The 22890-nt window shown below is 42.4% G+C and overlaps 3 protein-coding genes across 8 annotated transcripts in view; 1 reads left to right on the top strand and 2 right to left on the bottom strand.

The window, feature by feature from the left end:
• LOC138372731 (filamin-C-like) overlaps positions 1-1402 on the top strand; it is a 62404-nt gene extending 61002 nt beyond the window's left edge. For both annotated transcript variants that reach the window (XM_069338325.1, XM_069338326.1), the window contains one exon: positions 26-1402. In XM_069338325.1, the coding sequence (XP_069194426.1) occupies positions 26-151 (126 nt within the window). In that variant the 3' untranslated portion in view covers positions 152-1402. The remainder of the gene's footprint in view (positions 1-25) is intronic.
• Positions 879-3189, bottom strand: LOC138372476 (cuticle protein 16.5-like). The gene is made up of 3 exons (XM_069337941.1): positions 3159-3189; positions 1488-2056; positions 879-1046 (listed from the first exon to the last, which is right to left on the bottom strand). Exons 1-3 carry the CDS (start codon positions 3187-3189, stop codon positions 879-881), a joined length of 768 nt encoding a protein of 255 aa, XP_069194042.1.
• On the bottom strand, positions 2509-22121 carry LOC138372730 (kelch-like protein 20). Of its 5 annotated transcripts, none has more exons than XM_069338319.1 (10): positions 21149-22121; positions 10611-10773; positions 10124-10328; positions 8577-8789; positions 8016-8270; positions 5755-5968; positions 5465-5643; positions 4754-4943; positions 4337-4474; positions 2509-3827 (listed from the first exon to the last, which is right to left on the bottom strand). In XM_069338319.1, exons 1-10 carry the CDS (start codon positions 21267-21269, stop codon positions 3613-3615), a joined length of 1893 nt encoding a protein of 630 aa, XP_069194420.1. In that variant the 5' UTR covers positions 21270-22121; the 3' UTR covers positions 2509-3612. The 5 variants fall into 5 exon arrangements, with proteins under 5 accessions (XP_069194420.1, XP_069194424.1, XP_069194423.1 ...); XM_069338323.1 differs by lacking the exon at positions 21149-22121 and adding an exon at positions 17652-17782 and having other exon boundaries at positions 10611-10796; XM_069338322.1 differs by lacking the exon at positions 21149-22121 and adding an exon at positions 14071-14531 and having other exon boundaries at positions 10611-10796.
• Positions 22122-22890: the final 769 nt, after the last annotated feature.

The following is a 22890-nucleotide window of genomic DNA, read 5'->3' as shown; positions in this document are numbered from 1 at the left end:
ATATAAAGTGATATGATTTTTGCAGGGTGGGTACTCTCCCGGTGGACCTGGTGGGGCTCAGAGTGACTACTATGGCAGTATCGGCTACGGTACCTATGGTGCAGTCAGTTTTAGCCAGATGTCCTGGAGAGGTTCGCAAGCACAGTTGTGAAGGGGGCCAGGGTCCCCGCCGAGCGTCGCCCCTCCCACTAATGCCCCATCTAGTAATGGCTTCCTACCTAGCTCCTCACCATCTTCTCCTTCACCACCCCGTGCCATGCTAGCCACCAATGGCCGAGTACTCCCCACACCTCGACAGGTCAAGGCTCTAGCCTATGCTCGTCGAAGGAACAGACCCTTAAGTCACGACACGGTTGGTCATTTTTCCATGCCACGACCTCCTCTTTCAGCACCACAAAGACCAATTCCCGTATACATGTCGACTTGGGCATGGCCCCCTTGCCACAACCACTTCACGTCCCTGCCGACCCCATCGCATAAGGGTCGCAAGACCCCCCGACGTTCGACGCCCATGAACGACCCTGCATATTCCGGCATCAGCCTGCACCAGTTCCACCGGTACCGTCTCATCACCAACAACAACTTATAGGGTGGTGGACCCTGGTCCCTCCCAACAGGGCTCCTGTATATAAACAGGTGCGAGCTTGCTCAGGTTCTTTCTCTTGAACTTTGCAAGGCTCGGTACCCTTCATACCTAGCCCTGAAACATGTCCCAAATGCTGCCGTCATAGACATTACCACTGGCCACATTCAACAGCACACACTACCATCATTTATGCATCTTTCATCTCATTGCTCTACCTGTACATTAAATCAACTTAAAAACACTTTAAAGTACGCATTATTGACCACATTTCATTCTCATGTCAAAACCAGCATCATAAGGAGTGAGCAAGGACACGAGGCAGCCCCTGGGAGCAGGTGTGAGGGCGACGCCTGCCTGCCGTCATGCTGGGTGACGCCAGGCCAGGCTCGGTTCTCGCCTCAGCCAGCCCCCATTGTGCCTCATCACTGGTGCCGCCGCCTAGATTTTGTTTATAATCATCCTGTAAGAGATTAGTGTAAAATAGCCAAATTCAAGACTTTTGTAATTTATATCCTAAATTGAAGCAAATATTTTTCTTCTCGGCCTTTTAATAATTAAAATTACTTGATATTTATCACACCATTACCATGCATTTGTACTCATCTAGAAGTCACTAAATAGCTATTGTTAATGTGTTACCGTTAATTACAAGACTAGAACACATCATTAGTGTCACAATTTCATACTGGTCCTTACATAGGTTATTTAAGTATCTTAAGTTATCAGAGATTGTGATGTTATATCATTAATATATTTAATAATACTACACAATTTTTAACTATTTGTAAATGTTGAATTAATAAAAAATACTAATGACCCCCACTACTACTTCCCAGAGTCTTCATTGTGGCTTTTTTCTCCAGTTTAGTTGGTTAGTCTGGCAGCGCTTTGGCCAACACACAGGAGCCATGGCAGCTGCCCGGTACTTGGACACGGCAGCTGCCCGGTACTTGGACACGGCAGCTGCCCGGTACTTGGACACGGCAGCTGCCCGGTACTTGGACACGGCAGCTGCCCGGTACTTGGACACGGCAGCTGCCCGGTACTTGGACACGGCAGCTGCCCGGTACTTGGACACGGCAGCTGCCCGGTACTTGGACACGGCAGCTGCCCGGTACTTGGACACGGCAGCTGCCCGGTACTTGGACACGGCAGCTGTCCCGTACTTGGACACGGCAGCTGCCCGGTACTTGGACACGGCAGCTGCCCGGTACTTGGACACGGCAGCTGCCCGGTACTTGGACACGGCAGCTGCCCGGTACTTGGACACGGCAGCTGCCCGGTACTTGGACACGGCAGCTGCCCGGTACTTGGACACGGCAGCTGTCCCGTACTTGGACACGGCAGCTGCCCGGTACTTGGACACGGCAGCTGCCCGGTACTTGGACACGGCAGCTGCCCGGTACTTGGACACGGCAGCTGCCCGGTACTTGGACACGGCAGCTGCCCGGTACTTGGACACGATAGGGGCTGTGAGAACAGACACGTTTAACGAGCAACCAATGTGGATATTTACACCTAATTGTGCAGCATAAATTTGGCACTACATCGGAACGTCTCAGAGGTACAGTGAAGACTTGTTTGAAGATACTTGAACGTGTCTTTGGTAACACCCGGTGAAATGTCTACTTTGGTAGTAGAAATTGAAACGCTATATGCGATCTTAATCACTGTAACCATATACACTATACACAGGCCCTTCATCGCTGGAAATTTCATATCTTTACTACAAACTATATTTATTACTGGAATCGTTCACACGGCAATCACAATAACATTCTTCTTTGCGCACTACCTTCACTGTAACCTGACATCACACACTACCTTCACTGTAGCCACCGACATCACACACGACCTTCACTAACGTAACTAAACGAGCAAAAACGTTTATGATTGTGGAAGTGAGGTCGTTAATAAAATAATTGTTGAACACAAGTATTTTTATCCAGTGGGCTTGGAGGGCGCAAACATTCACTACACATTAAACATTGGGAGTTTCTTTCCTGGGGACTAGACCCAGCATTCTTCCCAAGGAAGGCTTTTGTTCCAGTTGGTGTTACAATGGAAGCTTTTCCCACAATGTATGTGGTATTTTGAGGTGATTCTGATTGGTGATAGTTTTATACCAGTACCTATATAACATCCTCATTCGCCACCTGTAATACCAGTGTACAGATTCGGGTTTTTTCTTCAATCCTCCCTTTACTCAATTACTTTATCACGGTGATGTTACCTGATAATACTTCTAATTTGTAGAAGAGTCTTGAGTAAGATGTATTCAATATGGACTCCTTCAGCGTCCTCAGCCGCCAGCACATCTGCTCGTTCATTCCAACAGACCCAACGTGGAAGGGGATCTACAGGAATTTGACCACTCTTCACCGATTGATTAGCACTCTCAGAGCTCTCTTGATTTCAGCAACCATAGCTTGGTTTTCTGCCTGTTTTTTTACAAATGTTTTGTAGTGCTGCTTTTGAATCGGTGCAGGTCACTGCACCTTTAGTGTTTTTTTCAAGGAATCTTAATGCCATAACAACTCTGCTTGCACTTAAGAGACATGGTTCTCAATACGTGCCTTTTCTTCATTTCTGTTTTGAGACATTATTCCTAATTACAGTGTATACTGCCCCAGCCCTGCCATTAGTAGGATTAAATGAACCATCAGTGTAGATTTGATCTAATTCATTTCTGGTTTCTTTATACATTTACTCAAGATACTTATGCCTCATTTTCTGTGGTATCGTGTTGGACTTTTTCGTTGTCTCGTTTATAATAACTACATGGTTCATCCTTCCAGGAAGGTAACATCCCTACAGGCATGAGCTCACGGGCTTGCACAAGCAGGTGAAGTTCTTAAGAGAGCAAATTGATTTTTTGTTTTTTCCCTCTTTCCTCTTTTAAGTAGCATGAAAAGCAAAAAATGGCATCACTCATCAGTTTGCCACCTGGAAGAACTTCACCTGGACATGGAGTGAGCTGCTAAACTGGTGGACACCCTGGTAGATATTGAACATGGAGTGAGCCACTACACTGGTGGCGAGGCAGGAACACTAACAGTGGCTGCAACCAACCCAAAGCGACGAAGCTGCATAGATTGAACACAGTGCCACATGTTAGTTCGTGGGTTGTACTTCTCAACTGTATTGAGGTTCGACTCTCCACTAAATCCACCGAGACAGAAGATCCTTCCATGACTGACGGTCACACCAAAGCTGCTTCGAGCGCTGATCATAGATGACACTGTAAATTATTAAAATGTTAATAATTTTATTTAATTAAAAAAATATTAAATGAGAGTTTGTGAGAATATTAAATTGATATATGTAATATATATGGCTGATCTTCAGGGCTATTAATAAAGATTAATTATATACGTTAGTGGGCCATCCAGAGGCTTTGGGCCTGCGCAGGAATATCCCTTCCAAAAGAAAAAAATTATATACAAAGTTTGAGGTCCCAGAAAAGAAGAGCAGTGAAAGAATTGTAATATTTACTTTACATGACTACCTTTTTTCAATAGAAACAAATCCATATTAAGACAAAAATCAGTTAAGCTTTGTTTTAGCAACTTAAATAATATCGATTAGGCGACTGTGGAACAGATTAAAACTGTCATGTTTTATTAAATGAACAGCATTAAATGTCAACAAAATAACTGAATTTCTGTGTAATGCCCGTAACGTAAGTAACAAATTAAATGTTCATGCTTCAACTTAGAATATTTTGTTCTACTGCGACTACTGACTAACCTGAGGTCCACTGGTCACTCAGAGGGTCGTATTTCTCGACAGAACAGAGCCATCGCGAGCCATCGTAGCCACCAATGGCGTATATCTGGTCCTGCACCACCGCTACACCCAGGTATGACCGCGCCTGTCCTAGTGGAGCTGGGCCACGGGAAAAACAGCCATCAACATTACGTACTCAATCAAGTTCCACCTCACTCGTATCTCTCACCCCTCCAACCTCAATCATATCCCTCCTACCTCACTAATATCCCTCACCCCTCCTGCCTCACTCGTATTCCTGTGTAAATAGCGATGGTGTGAATACAGAACTGGTGTGGTGACAGATGGTGTGAATACTACCGGTGTCATGACAGGTGGTGTCAATACTACCGGTGTCATGACAGGTGGTGACAAAGACATCATTCCAATGAGCCTCACCAATCGGGACCCAGGTATCGGATCCTGGATCAAACTTTTCACAGGAGCGTAGGACTCGACTGGTGCCCCCGGCAGCGGCCACACCGCCAACAGCGAACAGTGACCCATGGAGGGCCACCAGACCAAAGTGGCCTCGGCCCTCGCTCAGGGACCCTCTGCCCACCCAGCTCTCGCTAGATTCATCATAAACCTGAAAAAGAAATGTTCTTTATCATCAAAACTTAATGAAAACATATTAAATTAATTTGAATTATTGTTGTAAGCTCCAATTATTATTAGTTTGGCGTATGTAATTTAATTATGCCATGATATCTTATATATAATATATTTAAGATATCAAACCATATTTCGTTAAAACTCGATGCAAATTTATTTTCTTGTAAATCAAATCTGTTTTTAACAATGATTTAAAAATAAGCTCAACTGATAAACTAATCTGAAAGCATTGCCTATTTTCGAAATGTTACTTAAACCATTTAAATCACAAATTATTATTACTATCATCATCATAGGTAGTTACAGGAGTAGACACCTTCTACCTTCAATTAGCAGGCCTTTTCCTTCCCCCAGCTCATGCGAAGCTTGCCCTACTAGTTTTCCCTGAAACACGACATGCTAATCGGTTTACAACCAGGTTCCCAACCACTGGGTGAAAAAGTGGCAGCGTGATATTTGCATTGTTACATATATGAGTGATAAGAGTAGGCTTACCAAGAGCTCATGTTGGTATCTCTTTTGCGACCTGCCGCCGGCGAAGTAGAGAACTCCGTCAAGGAAAGTAGCTGCTGCTCCGTGGACAGGTGCTGGCAAGTCAGGAAATCTATGCCAGGTGTTCGATGATACCCTGTAGCACTCACAAGAGGCTAGGAATGTATTACTCGTCTGACCTCCTGCGGTCAAAGGATCAATAATTATTAAACAAATATTACCCCCTGTATGTTGTTGTTATATTACTGCGATATTCCATGTATAAGGTTTGTTGATACTTTGTGTGTATATACCGAGGACATGGACGAGGTTGTGGCGAGTGGCCACAGCGCAGTATGCCCTAGGCTGCTTCATGGCGGGGAGGACCTGCAGCCGGGTGCTCCTGCGGTCACCAGGCTGGAGGGAGGTGTCAGGTATACTGCACCGCCAAGACGAGTAACCAAGGGCAAAACATTCCACATTGCCAAGCAGGCGACCATTTGACTCGCCGCCCATCACAAGCAACACCTTCACACACACACAGAGATATTAGGTATTTTGTAAATGCAGGAGATATCATACATAGCTGATAAATTACTTATTGGTATAAAGGTCATGGTAAAGTCCATTTGCAGCTTACAATTTGAATAACTTCTTTTCTGTAGGGGATTAAAGGCATTATAATTTTTTCAATAAAGGAATATATAAAAGATTTAGTATATATAATCTCTGGATTGTTAAAGTCTTTAACATGTCCGCCATCATTGCGGACACAAGTTCCACAAGTACGTTGCGGATTTGGGTCACAGTTATGGCATTAATCACACAAGGTATTCTAGTATAAAGATCGTCTAAGGAGCGAGGTTTTGATAAGTGAAGTACAGTTTTAACATGTTCTCATACAAAAAAGTCCAGCGCCAGGTACCAGTCCAGTGAATGCTGACCGACTCACCTTTTCCAATCCATCTGTTTGGGAAAATATGGTCCAGAAATTGTCAAATGCTACGTGTAAATTGACAAGGTGCACCACCTGGCTGAAACTTGTCTTTTTTATTATACAGATTATTTGCATCTACTAAAGATCAGAAGTTATAAGTATTTTAAACTGCACAAGGACCTGAAAATAACCCCCTCAAGCTTGAAGAATGTTATGTTTATTTTAAACATTATTAGAATTATTGTAATTGGTTTATAGCTTTTCTTAAATCTCTGTCTCTCTCTCTCTCTTATGTGGTGCATTTTTTACCTGTCTAGTGTCTAGACGTGCAAGTTCCTTGTCATATCTGTTCTTGAAGTTGTGGATATCGGTGCTTAGTTGCATGTGCGTGTGTGTGTGTGTGTGTGTGTGTGTGTGTGTGTGTGTGTGTGTGTGTGTACTCACCTAGTAGTGAGTGACTGTGTGTGTGTACTCATCTAGTTGTGAGTGGCTGTGTGTGACTATGTTATCACCTAACAGAGTTTGCGGGACTGAACTTTTCCTGGCTCCTTGGCCAGGATTCAACAAGCATTTAAGCATCTACTTGCGAACCTGTACATCTTTTCGCAATCTTGGCGGCTTTGTTTAAATTTATTAAACAGTTTACGAGCATCGAAACTTCCCAGTCAAATATTATTACTATAAACAGCCTCCTGGTGCTTCGGAGCTCATAAACTGTTTAGTATATGTAAATAAAATCATCAAACATTCAGAAAAGATGTTCAGGTTCGTAAGTACTTATGTAACTGTTTGATGAATTAGGTCCTGAATCTAGCCCTTCGTTCCTTTAAAATTGAAAATTGGATGTAACTATTATTTACCCTCCAAATTTATGGCATTTACTGATCCTGTATTAACAACTACCCTTATGACATCCGTTTGGTTCGTCTGCTGTTCTCTTGTACTGCTCGGCCAAAATATTCCTCTCTCTTTCTCTTCGCTATATTAATACCCTCAAAATACTTTGTATATCTGGATCATGTCTGGTTCTCAGTTCTTCAAGTGATATTTCGTTAAGTTGTCTCAGTCTATCCTTGCAGTTCAATCTTCTCAGTTCTAAGACAAGCCAAGTAATAAATCTGTCCTACTTTTTTGTTTATATGTTGTTTTGAGGTGAGGGCAAGTGATTGTATATTTGTGTGTATAATCTGGTGTATAATCTGGTGTATAATTTTATGAAGCTAAAACACAAAGTTAAAATATTCCTAGGCCTAGTATAGCACGCATATGTACTATATATTGGGCCTCAGATATCGTGTATTAGGCCGAGTGAGGTTAGGTTAGTTAAGTTTGTCAAAGAAACACCAGTAAAAAATAGTTTTCCGGTTTGTCCAACTCAATAGTTCAGATTTCTACTTTCTAATTTCGTTGAACGTCGGTATATATACTATGATACGTATATATACGCTTTCCTCTCATAGTTCCCTTCCCTCATCGTTACTATAAGTACTACCATAACAAGAGGATGGGCTGAAATCTACACTATTTTTTTTCAGAGGGAAGCACTGCTGTTAGTGCTTCAGGCTAACTGTAATAGTTTTTTTCAGTTTTCATAATTCTGATCAACAGAATGTTACAACTAATTACTACAGAGCTCACCTCCTCCTGAGAATTATGCCGCGTTTTCTTTGATGATTCGTCTTGATCGACAGAACAATTCTCAGTTCTACTTGAGGTAATCTCTGAGGCCACAATGTGTCGTAAATCTTCGGATAACAGTTGCTTTTCTTCTAGCGTAGCTATCCATTTTATTCTTGTCTGTGCGTTAAGGTGCCCCAAATCAATATTCTGGAGGAGAGTTACGAGCCATTTTTGTCTCTCGTCTGGGTCTTCAGCCGCCCAGCGGACCACTGCCTGACGAAGATGAACACACGGACATTTATAAACTGTATTTTGTTGCCAGTTACTAATAAAAGTAGAATAGCTTCATAACCGTAACACGTGAAATTTATTCCAATACAAAATAAAATATTGAGTTTCAAGTTCTTGTCCATGACTGATATATATTTTGTGAAATTGAATTCTCAGATAAATCAATCTAAACCAGTGGCCCTTGTATTAAATATAAAACACATTTTTGTGAACAAATTTGTAATTCAAACAAGTGACTGAATGATAACAAACAAGAGACCTACAAAAGGTGGAAAATAGTCTACACACGTTAAGGAGCTCCTCCTCCGACTCAATATTGAGGTAGGGTTGCTTGAGGAGTGTTAGGAGCGTCTCTGGCAGGAGAGAGAGGAAGGCTGGGTGGCCGAGGACCTGAGAGCACTGGGAGCAGCCCAGAGCTAGGGCATCAGTAGCCAGGTCGTGGCACCGGTGCAGGCTGGCGACCTCATAAACACTCAAGCAGGTCTCCATCACTAAGTGGTTCTTGGCACACAAAGAAAGTTAAGGTAATCAGCCTGTGAATCATAATTTGACAACTCTGTGGCACATTTTATCTTAAATAATGATAATAGCTGAATGTGATTTGCTCACACTAGGGTGATCGGGGAAGGTATCCACCATATCCTCTCCTAATCGTACCATAGAAAAATAATTATGCTAACAAATCTCTCACCCTCGCCGTTTTCCTTTCCTCAGTAGGAGGAACGTGATTGAATTGGACTCCCGTCTCCTGCAAAGTAGTCATCAAAAAGATGAACGCCTGTCTCTGATACTGTGACGCTTATCTAAGGTCACTAAAGTCCACACTTGATATACACTTGCTACATTTCTCATCCTCCAAAACTGGCAGTACATATACTCATTGCGCAAAAAGTAAACGTTTTTGTAATAATCGTAGAGTGAAACGTATAAAGACTGCAATAACCTTACCTATCCAAAGCCTAATAAAACGTCACTAATATACATAATTTTAGATAGAATGTATTACTCACACACACGCACACATCTGGGGGCCCGTGGCTAAGTGGACAGCGCTTGGGACTCGTAATACTAAGGTCCGGGTTCGATCCCCGGCAATGGCGGAAAACAAATGGACAGTTTCTTTCACCCTGATGTCTCTGTTACCTAGCAGTAAATAGGTACCTGGTAGTTAGACAGCTGTTACGATCTGCTTTGTGTGTGGAAAAAAAGTTGAGAGGCGGGCCGAAAGAGCAGAGCTCAACCCCCGCAAGCACAACTAGGTGTATAATATATATATATATATATATATATATATATATATATATATATATATATATATATATATATATATATATATATATATGTCGTACCTAATAGCCAGAACGCACTTCTCAGCCTACTATGCAAAGCCCGATTTGCCTAATAAGCCAAGTTTTCATGAATTAATGTATTTTCTCTAATTTTTTGCTTATGAAATGATAAAGCTACCCATTTCATTATGTATGAGGTCAATTTTTTTTATTGGAGTTAAAATTGACGTAGATATATGACCGAACCTAACCAACCCTACCTAACCTAACCTAACCTATCTTTATAGGTTAGGTTAGGTTAGGTAGCCGAAAAAGTTAGGTTAGGTTAGGTAGCCGAAAAAGTTAGGTTAGGTAGGTAAGGTAGTCGAAAAACAATTAATTCATGAAAACTTGGCTTATTAGGCAAATCGGGCCTTGCATAGTAGGCTGAGAAGTGCGTTCTGGCTACTAGGTACGACATATATATATATATATATATATATATATATATATATATATATATATATATATATATATATATATATATATATATATATATATATTTACCTTTAAATAATAGCAGCAAAGCTTTTTAAGATCGTATATCTGAAAGTAATCAGCTAGAGTAAGGACGTTTGTAATATTGTGTTGGTCGAGTGGTGCCCGGCCGGTGTAGACGTAGGTGAGGACGGTGTTGAGGACGGCACCGGCCACGTCCTCCAGGACCAGGCTCTGGGTCCTCCCCTCCACCAGACCCACCGACAACATCGCTCTACAAGAAATACAATATGCAGGTTTGCTACTGAGAGACGGATTTCAACTCATAATAAATATAAGGGTTTGATATTGATATTGTGATCTAATTAATGACTATTATTATAACATTTATATAGGGTTCTTTCATGAGTTTTACCCTTGCATACTTGACGTAAAGTTCTTACATAGCAAGATATTAGAATTGGAAACGTGTGTGAAGAGAAAGTAAACTCTGAACAGTAGATTAACTATACAACATAACTTATAAAGGAGTCGTAAGGTACATAGTGTTACTGACCTAAAATAAGGGGAAGCGGCAGCCAGGATGACCTTGTGAGCGTGGATGACCTCATCACGAGTGGTAATGACCAAATCGGTGAAAAGCCTAGTCTGCCAGGCCTGGTGAAGACCCCGGGCCAGCGTGGCGGGCCAGCCACCGTCTGACACGTCCTCCGCCATTCCTGTCAACAAACACCAAGGGTATCTTCTTGAGGTTATCTTGAGATGATTTCGGGGCTTTTTAGTGTCCCCGCGGCCCGGTCCTCGACCAGACCTCCACCCCCAGGAAGCAGCCTGTGACAGCTGACTAACACCCAGGTACCTATTTACTGCTAGGTAACAGGGGCATAGGGTGAAAGAAACTCTGCCCATTGTTTCTCGCCGGCGCCTGGGATCGAACCCAGGACCACAGGATCACAAGTCCCGAGTGCTGTCCGCTCGGCCGACCGACTCACACCATTGAGGGTAACCTTACACCATTGACTTTCGTCTCTATTCAGCTCGTTCTCTTGATCTGCCATTCAGTAAAATAATCCAACCTCCTAACCTAACCAGGTCTACTGATTACTAGCCTAACCAAAAACGTACGCAGCCGTGCAACCAATCTAACCTATCTAGTTCGATGCATAGAATACGTAGATATTTCTAAGCCGTTACTTTTCATGGTAGGATGCATTTGTAACATTTGTTATTCAAATGTAAAAAAAAAGCGATCTATTATGAGAGGACGGGTTGTTAGCTCGCCACTCTAATGTCCTCTCTGCTTGTATTGTTGACACCAGATGCGATGGCACGTCTGACACTAATTCTTATCAGTGTCAGAAGTGCCATGAAATGACATATTTCATTTCGATAATCACCCAAATGATTATCCACACGAGAATTCAATACTGTCACCTCACTCAACTCAAAAATGAAAAAATCTTTAAATTTTGTAGTCAGTTATAAATATACAACCATTTTTATAATTTTTTAGTTTAAAATTTGTTAAACTTGAAACTAATTGTAATAACTGGTTCACGAACATTATCTCATGTGATAAGCTCACGGCCTCAGATTTTAAATATGTAAATTTTTAGTGATCAAGACGCTGGTTCTGGGAGGGTTCCCAAAACCCTAAAGCGATCATTGTGGTATTATAAAAACGGATCACGACATGGCATGGCATGCCATTCATATCTCAAGAGACTTTATATCGGCTTCTGTATGAAAGATATATTGAACTCTTGGTTCAATATATCAATGAACTCTGGCCTAACACCTGGCCAGAAGTGTAACGCAAAACACACACACACACACAATTTAGCGATCTGAATCGTCATAATCTGATGTTTCGCAGCGCAGCCTAAACCGGAAGACGAGTCAAAGCAAAGTCTGCTGTAGAATATGACAGTCAGAGAGTTGAGAATGCTCGGAGGGACTAGACGGACTAGGTGGGCATCACCAGCGCGAGCCGACTTGTATGAGAATATTATTATTGAATGTTAGTAACTTGTAATAATAATAATAATAATAATAATAATAATAATAATAATAATAATAATATTATTATTATTATTATTATTATTATTATTATTATTATTATTATTATTGTCATAATATATGACATGCACGGGATAAGCAATAGTAGCATGTAGGAATAGTGTTTTATGAGGCTACTTGAGGACCGACATGAGTTATAAGCTTATAATCGATCTATGGGACACTGAAGGACTTTACTAATATGAACATTGTATACTAATGAAGACTCCATGTGAGGCAGTGGTTAATTTTAAAAGTGAAACAATTTTGAAGCAGTTTGTAGAAAAATTATGTTGTTTTGCATAAATAATATGTTTAGATTACTGAACACCGTCAAAAATGAGCGAAATGTAGGATTTCTAAACAGTTTACAGGTATATGACACTTATTATCATTTAAATAAGTGTTGATTCATTTGTGTCATTAGTTGTGGAGAACGGTGAATTGAAAAGCCCGTTGAGGGGGAGGAATCTTAGATCACCTTCTAAGTCGCATCAGATGTTTTATACAAGAAACTAGTAGGAGGCGCATCTGGTACGCTTCATCCAACTTTATCAGTAGACAACACGTGATAGTATAAAGACCAGCTGCCAGACGACGGCCTTCCTCTGATGGGTAGATTACGGGGACAAAGTTCAAAACATATCTATAGATTATGATCAGTTCAATACCCGAGTGGAACGTTTATTTTTGTTCGTTAGTAGTTATTTAGGTGAAGAGTCAACACACGCTGCTTCGTTAACCATCTACTCGTACTATCTTCCTAAATGTTGAGAATAAGCATAACATAATGGTCACTTGATTTCACTAAATGTTTAAGTAAAATGGATATATATTCTTAATGGGTTATAATTCTGCACGAGTACGAATATTTGTATTTCAAGGCTCCATGTAATTTTGTGTATGATTGTATTACACGGAGCCCATGTAACCTGTACAAAAATGGTTGTGTGCCTGTATTACATGGGCGGCACTCGTGTGTATACTCACCTAGTTGTACTCACCAAGTTGTGCTTGCAGGATCGAGCATGTCCTCGTGAAACTTTCGACCGTCATTAATTAGTTCAATGCAGTGACTCATTTCCCTCATTTTGTTTTTCCTTATCACATCTTTATAACCAGGCCTCGAATGGGTTTCAACAATTTCCTTATCTTTCGTTCCACTTATTTACGACTCTGATATTAAAAAAGTTCTTTCTGACATTTTTGTGACTCATCTGTATTTCTAATGTCCTCTCTAACGTTCCTTAGTTTGAACATTGCGTCTGTATCTACTTTGTCAATGCCCCCGTAGTAGGTCACTGTCATGTTTGCACTACTTCTTTCGTCTACCAGTGTAGCGAGGTCCAGTTCCCTCAGGAACGGACCTTGTTTCATATTTTTGGACCGTTTCAAGTGTACTCACCTAGTTGTGCTTGCGGGGGTTGAGCTCTGGCTCTTTGGTCCCGCCTTTCAACTGTCAATCAACTGGTGTACAGATTCCTGGGCTCTGTAATATCTACATTTGAAACTGTGTATGTGTGTGTGTGTGTGTGTGTGTGTGTGTGTGTGTGTGTGTGTGTGTGTGTGTGTGTGTGTGTGTGTGTGTGTGTGTGTGTGTATGTGTGTGTGTGTGTGTGTATAAATTGAAATGTCTGTCCGAGGTTGAAGGCTCACGCAACTTTGCACTATGATTCCTGTAGAGTATTAGCCCAACACAGGCATGTCCAGGTCGTCATAACTCAAGGGAAAACAGCGTGCTACGGTCACATATAGAACCCCCACGACGATTTTGGCTCTCGCCACCGATTCCGTCTGACAAAATACTAGATATCCTATTGCCGACTATAACAATACAATTGTTAAAGTGCATTATTAATGGTTGACAAGTATTAGAGAGTCAAAATAGAATATTCTGTGTAAATATCAATGTAGATGCTCTTGTAGTATGGCACATATCTTCTTCCCCTTGCACTTACTTGTTTCAATAAGAAGATGTATTTAATTCGTCGCACTTGGGTGGCGAGAGAAGATAAGGTATGTTGTGTGTTGTGGCGGTGATGGTGACCCTGGAAACACTGCCAGGACGCACCCTCACACATCGCCTCCCTACACTACACTGACGGGGCTACACACTCACGCACATACGAACGATGCCATGTGTCTACGTTCGAGTTATGACCAGAGATAATTGTCTGGGCGTCAATCCTTAACTGTTCGCCCAGCAGTAATTGAGTCCCTGGTTGGTAATCGATTGGTGGGGTCGTGCGCCAGGGAAAGGAGTGGGTAAGGTTTACCAAGAGCTATGAAAAGGGAAAGCTCTCAGCCTGCTAATATGGGTCAGACGCCGTCTGTTCATATACCCACCTGTGTAAACAAATAATGATGTGGGTGGAGGCAGACTCGATACACGTCTTTTAATTAGATATAACAGAGCTCAATAGGCTCTGGAACCTATACAAAAGTCGATTAAATGTTGAGAGGCGGGACCCAAGAGCTGTGATTCATCCTCCCCCTGTAAATACAACTAGCTGGTGAGTACACACACGCGCGCGCGCGCACACACACACACACACACACACACACACACACACACACACACACACACACACACACACACACACACACACACACACACACACACTTGGACAACTATCTGTGTTCACCTAGCAGTAAACAGGCACCATGGCTTTACACAGTTGTGAATTGCAGCCTGTAAAGCCAGTAGTTAGTTGGTCTACTAGATATGATAGAGAAAAAAAAAAGTCGGGAGTCATAAAACTGGACAATTGACGGATGGAAAGGGGGAGTCCAAGAGTTAATAAAATCTCGATCCTGCAGGCACAATTTAGTATATACACAAACACACCCGCGAACAAGAGAGGATTGTCTCTTTGTCCATATATCAAAATTCATCTTAAATATAAAATATGAAGAGTAATCTGGAAATAAATAAATAAAAAAGACAAAGAATTGGGGAAATGGGAGGAGACATGGTAAAGTAATCAATGATAAAGTGTAGGAGTGAGGTAAATAAACTAGGCTACACAGCGCCTAGTGTTGATAAGTCAGCCCGTCCTCCTCAGTTTTCTCAACTTCACTAAACTGCTGTGCTCAACAGTTTAGTGCCCCCTCTCCACGGCCCCGAACGTCTCCAATGGAAAGGCAAACGCCAATACGACTGGTTCCAGCGCCGTCGCAGGAACTGTCAGAATGAGGTTGAAGGCAGCAACGAACTGCACCAGGGGCTCCAGCTCCGGAGTCGACTTCGAAATTGGTAAAAGAAGGCACAGGGACTCCAAATCTGGAGACCGCCGTGGTCGGGGCCGGAGAAGAAATGCCCCAGCAAGGGCAAGAACGACCCCAGCCTCCCGAAGCAAAACTTGGGCCGCACGAGCCCCAGGAGGTGGACTTCCGACCCCTGCACCTATGGGTTCAAGACAAGAGATCGTCACAGCCCTCTTTCACCCGAGGCCGGCTTCCTTCAAGACCAAACAGAAGGAAGAGTAATTAGTAATTACAATAATTATTATTATAACTAATTATAAATTATTACTCTTCCTTCTACTTGGTCTTGTTCTGTATGGCCTCAATAGTTTCTCATAGATTCACCAAGTTCTTGTGATTTCATTGTGCAATATACTTATATAACGACTAGGCTGGCGGGTGCAATATTACGGGAGACATCTCACGTCACGCAGGGTGCAGTCGCACCTCCACAGATCTCTAGTATCAGCTCTTGATACTGGTAATGGTTCAAAAGGGCCACCACTTACGGGCTATTCATGCCCGTGCTACCTTTTGGGTGGCTTACTTTTCATCAATCAATCAATCGGGTGCAATAATTATTTTTTTTTCTACCACAGACGTGGCCACACATTTACAATGCTAACCAGCATATATACATTTTCTTCTGTCCTCCATGGACAGGGTTAGAGAAGTGTTAAACATATAGTTCAAGGGTTTATTGAACACTCAACCACAGAAGGTGATTCGGTGCTTTTAAAATGCTAAGCTAACCTGCATACGTAAATACATAGATATACAGATTTACGTATTGCAGGGCTTGTGGTGGTGGTGGGGGGCGGGTATCAGATCACCGCCACCACGACACAATCACGTGCCTGCTGGCCTCCCACCACCATCACTGCCTCGCTCTCTCTTAGCTAAGTTATGTCCTCTTCACAACATATTCTCCAAGAATAGTATTTTGCCTATCAGTGACTATGGGGAAGTAAAGTCAGTTTTGTCATTTGTTATGCACCCCATACCCATCCCGTGGGCGGTGGTAGAAAGGGTTACAGAGGCACATAATTTGTTCAGGAACTGAATTGTTCCTCATTTATCTAAGCAAGTGACAATCTTGTGAAGCTAGTTACACATACACACACTTCGTAGCTGGGTGGACAGCGCTCTGGGGTCGTAGTCCAAAGGGCCCGGGTTCGATCTCAGGCAGAGGCAGAAACAAATGGGCAGTTTCTTTCACCCTGATGCCCCTGCTCACCTAGCAGTAAATAGGTACCTGGGAGTTAAACAGCTGCTACGGGCTGCTTCCTGGTGATGTGTGTGTCTGTTAGAAAATATATGTAGTAGACGTAATAGAGAAAATAGATTGGTAGGGCCTTGTTATTTGTTCATCACGAAAGGCTGTTGTACAACATGAAGAGAGAGAGAGAGAAGAAATATGAACATGATAGACGATGTTGTACTCAGCTTGAAGAGAGAAGCTGAGATAACTGAGAAAGCAAGAAAGCAATGAAGTTGATAAGGGAGTACCTAACGGACAGAAAGCCGGTCACAATCAGTGAGATACCGACTTGGAGGGACGTGATAGTGTCTCAAGACTCGGTCCGTGGACCGTTACTGTTCCTATTATATGTCTGATGACCGTCCTGAAAGAGTGAACTTGACGAGAAAAATATATGCAGACGACGCAGCGCTAATGAGGAATGAATACACCGAGAAGGACTGTAAATAATTACACTAAAACCTTGTCATGCTCTTGGAGTAGACAGACAAATGCTGTTAAGAATTCAATCTAAATAAGTGAAAGGTAATGAAGATGGGGAAGATAGATATCCAACCAAATGGAAGCTACGACATATGAAGGCAAGAAAGTGACTCTGAAGGAGAAAAAGTCGCGTGTTACTAAACTTGAATAAGTTCAGAGCTTTACACACACACCAAAAAAAGTCGAATGCACTAAAATAAAAAGTCGTAGAAGCCGCCTCCATGCACAATGTAAAGGCCAAATACCACAAAGTACTCAAACGTCAAGAAAGTTGAACAAAGGCATTACACTCTCGGTTCAACAAGGCTTGTTGTACCTTTCTTCCCCAGAGTCACTGCTATGTAAGCACCACAACAACCTCTCGACAAGTTTTAATATCTGCTTCATATCATTTAATATTTATACGCGAATACAGATGCTTATAGTAAAAGGCTGTACACGCTACAAATAAAAATATCCATTATGAATAATGCAATAACAAGAAGATGAATATTACATGTCAGTTCTGTAAAAGCCTGATATGCGTGTAGACTTTATTTACACTCTCACCTAGAACGATGGGTGTAGCCAAGCAACAGGTGTGGCCAGTGTTCGCGTGGTGAGTACACGTGTCCCAGTACACCTCTCACAACACATGCAACACCTTCCTGGGGCCCAAACGACGACGCCTCCTCACCGAGAGACGAGCGACGCGTGTGCTGGTGAAGCCCGGCCCTAACTGGTAACAAGGGTCCGGGTACCCTCAGCTGGGTAGCCTTGAGTGCAATGGCGTAGCTACACCCAGCAACACCATCTTCCCTGCACCCTGCAACACCATCTTCCCTGCACCCTGCAACACCATCTTCCCTACACCCTGCAACATCATCTTCCCTACACCCTGCAACACCATCTTCCCTACACCCTGCAACACCGGCCTATTTAGGGTCCCCCTAATACGTAGTACTTTTTTATTAAACCAATCCATTAAAAATGCGACGAATTAGAACAAAATTAAAACACTGTAATATTAACGTTTTCTATGTATCGGTTTCGATAGGTGGTTGCTTTGTTTTTCGTACGTTTCTGGTTAGGCTAAACAGTTGCATTTTTTGCGGAGTGGAAATCCAGAGAACTTGGCTGCTATGGTTAACGTTTGTATCACCCGGATAGTGGCGTTAAACAGTTGGGTCTGGTCATTAACTGAGTGATTACCCATGTGGACAGATGGAAGAAGGACATGAGGACACAGGAGATGAGAGGGGACATGAGGACACGAGAGATGAGGGACGATGAGGACACTGAGTCATAATGAGTCACTCATCATTTCCTCACTTCTATAATTGTATATATTTTCCTTTGTTGGGAACAGGACGCCTGTGCTTAGGCTTACTTAGGCCAGCTACTTAATGCAACCTACAACAGTTGCCTAACTCCCGAGAACCTGTTTTAACTTCTAGGTGAACTTGTGTATCAAGTGAAAGGAAACGTACCCAACTGTCTCTATCCTGCTCGGGTTCGTCAATTGTTAGCCAACGATGCTAATTGTGCTATAGTAATATAATTGTTTTGTGGTCACTTGTACCTTCCTTCAGATAAAGTTAACGTTGCCTAACGCTCTTTAACATTTTGAACTGTAGAAATTGACGTATCATGTTTGCGTCAATGTCTACAGTTCAAAATGTTAAAGAGCTAGCTAATATTATTATATTAGCTAGCCTTCTAATTGACCAATCATTTGCAACCAGGTCACTCCACCAATCTGAATGGGATATGTCAAAGGATTTCTGGCCAACAAATTTCAACTCAAAGTTAAAGAAAGTAAGTTACTACAACTCGTAGTACATTGGGAGCACGGGAAACTTCAACAGTTTCAAAAGTGCATGTCACTTTGATAACCCTTGTACTTGCTGTGTACAAGGGATGTACACAGCAAGTACAAGGCGCTGACAAAATCAGGGTACGTTCAATACGTTGACTAATAGAAAGAGCAGCCTAGCTTTGACAGAAGCCAGCAAGATCGTAAGGAGAAACATCAGTTCAAGTTCAAAGCAGAGGAGCAATGCTCTATAATCTACATGACGTCATCTTTCTACACTTGGAGCGGCTCGAGAACGTTCACCATCGAGGCTGAGCCCGATAAATTATTATTTGCTGCCAATACAATAACTCAGCCGATGTTGGCAGATGAACTCGCTGTATTTTACATTGTATATTATTATAACGTGTTTATGTTAACCAATATGTGTGTGAGACCTTTTGCGATATTGAAATAAGTAGTCCAACTTAATTTATACATGTTATGATCACTAAAACATTCCAGTGAGTCAGATATTAAGATAACACAGATATGCCAATCATTTTCTGACTAGTGAATATCCAACTTATTATACGAGTGACCACACTAGTGTAATCTCCTTTTGTTATTTGGAGAACAATGCATGTTGTATATTGATCCAGACCACTTCTTCAAATGGTCAGATGTAACACAAACAAGGAACAACGGTTTCAAGCTCAACAAGCTACGATGCAGGACAGAAAACTGGAGAGCTTTTTCATCCATAGAGTTATAAACCCACGTAAGCCGCCTACCCGCCGAAGCCGTAAATGTCAAAACTTTGCTGAATTTCAAAATCCAGCGCGACCAAATCATCAGGAAAAATGGGGAACTTTAGATAAGCCGCCGGCTTCTTGCCCTCGTCGAGGCCAATAGAGATAGTAGTCGTCAGGGAAATTCGTGTAAATTATTACGTAAAATACTTTGACTTAGAAAAACACCAGATGCACTACCTCCTCCCAAGCTGATGAGAGAATTTAGATTTGCTTTGCTTTGGTAATGCGTTACAAAATACTCCTTAAGAGTAAGATATTATAACAGTTAATAGAAACTATACACTAACGTTTATAAGGGTTGACATCACTTCTAGGATGTTTGATGCCTTCAAAAGTAACCTTACCATTCCTGTCAAGGGTAACAGAGTCATGTTACATGGTTCTATTGATGTCATGAGTAATCTCTAGCTCTGTATTACGATAAGTTAAATAGATTACTCCATTTGTTCTTAATGACGTTTCTCAAGATACGTGAATTCAGAGACAATTTTATAACAAATGTTCAAGAGATGTAAATATTTAATTCAAAATGATCTGCTACCAGAAATTTTAGCCAAATATCCACAGTTTGCTAACTCTAGGGAGTAATTAAGTGATTGTAACCTATCCACCACTGCCCACTGGATGGGGGGCGGTGTGCAGGACAAACATATCAATTGTGACACTAGCTCTCCACATATGTCAGTTGCTTAATTCAGAAACTGTACTTTTGGTCGGTCTCGAGTCCATTGTTGATGTGACGATGTGCACTGAATTTTGTAACTAGTTCATCAAGATTGTAACTTGCTTAGCTAAATGAATTGCGGTATTCAGTCCCTGAGCCCATTATGTGCTTCTGTAACCCTTTCCACTACCGCCCACAAGATGGGTATGGGGTGCATAATAAATGATCTAAACTTAGATATTACTGGCATTAAATAGAGGGGCCAGAGGAGAATGTAATGAGCGCAAAGATAACAGGGGGGTTGCCTTTGTACTGTATAAACCCAACTACGCCAGTCATCCCCAAGGTTAATAAGCGGGTCCGGACACTCCAACACAACACAGCTTGGTGACTACACAGATAAATACAAAGTAGTGGTGAAGAAAACAGACTTACTGGGGTTGGTGCTTACCTATTAGTGACTATACGGGGGCAGTGAAGTCCAGCTCTTTATGCCCCACCTTGATGGGGCATAAAGAAGTAACCCTACCATTCCTGCCAATGTGCAGGACAAACACATGTTTGCTTTATAATTGAACTATTATGATGATGGTAAAAACAAGAGATGGGTACGGGAGGATGGAGACAGGAGACGCACCGGATTGAGGTGTAATTAATCGTGATAACGAAGACAGAAGACGTATGAGGGGAAAGAGCGAGAGTGGAGACAACTGACGTACAGGGGGGAAAGAGTGAGGGTGGAGACAAGAAACGTATAGGGGGGAAAGAGCGGGGGTGAAGACAACTGACGTACCGTGGGTCGCTGTGGAGTCAGTGGTACCCCCAGGGTAGTGGAAGGCGTGGTCGTAGGGAGGGTGTGTGTCGTCCCTACTGCTGCAGCTCCTGCATGGCGCCCTCAGTCTCCCCCACTCCATTTTAAGTCATTTTACTCTTATTCCCTAAGTAAATATTCCTGCAATTACATTATAAAAACGCTCTACCAATTCCTTTAGTAACTATTCATTACATCTGTAATTTTCATGTTTCATATTTAGCTTAGATGCGTTATAAAATGTTAGTTAATTCTGGCCGGATAATGTAAATATACCGATTATATAGGGTCTCTGTAGCATGGTTGGGTTCGTTCTTGACTCACAATCGGGAATCCCAGATTCGAATGCCGAATGGACAGTAATGGGTGGGCACGTTTTCTTTCACCTAATACCGCTCTTCACCTAGCACTAAATAGGAACCCAAGAGTTGGTTAACTGTTGCTGTGGGGTTGAATCGTGTGGAAAGGTCTGTACTTCAACCTTAGAGGGAACTCGATGTAAGCCTAACATATATACACACACAGGCTGTCTGTCCCCGACAAGGCTATGATCTTCTTGATAGTAGGTGCAGCTTGCATGAAGGAGAGGCTATAATGATGTTGTTGTTGATTTAGGGGTGACGACGATCGTGGGATCGGATGCAACCCGGCTTACCCGTAACGGGTTAATCGCGAAGCCCGGAACGGTGAAATATCAAGCCAAATCGCGATATGAGTGACACCGATCACTGGAAACTAATATGAATCGTGGCACAGAAACGCAAACGGGCAGATGATTGGGCTGCCCAAGGATTCCCTTAGGGTGACAAGCACCTGCCCCGCCCCACACAGAGAACACTAGATAGCAAAACCCAAAACTCGGCCCTCAGCTAAAACGCAAAAGTCATCCAAGTGTCCCCCGGCAAAGCAAAAGCCAGCCGCCCACCACAACTGAGGGCACACCAAGATCCGCCAACCCCCGGCACCTCTCGACCAAGCCGGCGCCGGACACCGTCACCCCGCTGGAAGAACACGCCAGAACACGTCAAAAAATCTATCAACAATCCCGTGAGCCCAAAGCGATATGTGCGCCAGGCGTTGTACAACCGGACCGTTGAAGCAGAGACTATAATGTTCACCCCTGACCCTGGCCGAGTAACGTAAACACGTCGCTTGTTACTCTGTTCTAACATCTGTTCGATCATAGAAAACTTACACTCTATGCAATGAACTATTTTATTTATAGTGGAATCACCATATCTCTAGTGGCCTTGACGGGGACAGGATGCCGGCGGCTTGTCAAATGTATCATTATTTATTTGAATTTACCTGAAAGCCATTTTTGTAGTGGCCTCAATGGGGGACAGGAATCCGGCAGCTGGTCATAGGGTTCCCCTTCCCCCATTTTCCTGATGATTTTTTTTTCAGCTGGATTTTAAGCTACAGTAATGTCTCGACATTTACGGCTTCAGCGGATAATGCGAATCCATTGGTTTAATACCCATAGGTGAAAACGCATCTCCTGTTTTCTGTTCTCATGTTGGCCTCTGAATGCATGATAGAGCTGATGAGTTAGCCAAATAATCTACCTTTAAAGGTGAAATTGAGTATAACCTTGGATTGTCAATAAGCAGTCTGAGAGCAATAGCACACCAAGAACTTCAATAAAATCTTGTAGATCTGAGGCAAAGTGAAATCGATACCAATAATTCCATCAACACCAGTAATACCATAATTGAGATAAG

The sequence above is a fragment of the Procambarus clarkii genome, chromosome 39 (genome assembly GCF_040958095.1).
Source record: "Procambarus clarkii isolate CNS0578487 chromosome 39, FALCON_Pclarkii_2.0, whole genome shotgun sequence".
NCBI classification, from domain to species: Eukaryota; Metazoa; Arthropoda; class Malacostraca; order Decapoda; family Cambaridae; genus Procambarus; species Procambarus clarkii.
The sequence above is the reverse complement of the archived record's forward strand: the minus strand, read 5'-3'. Positions and strand labels throughout refer to the sequence as shown.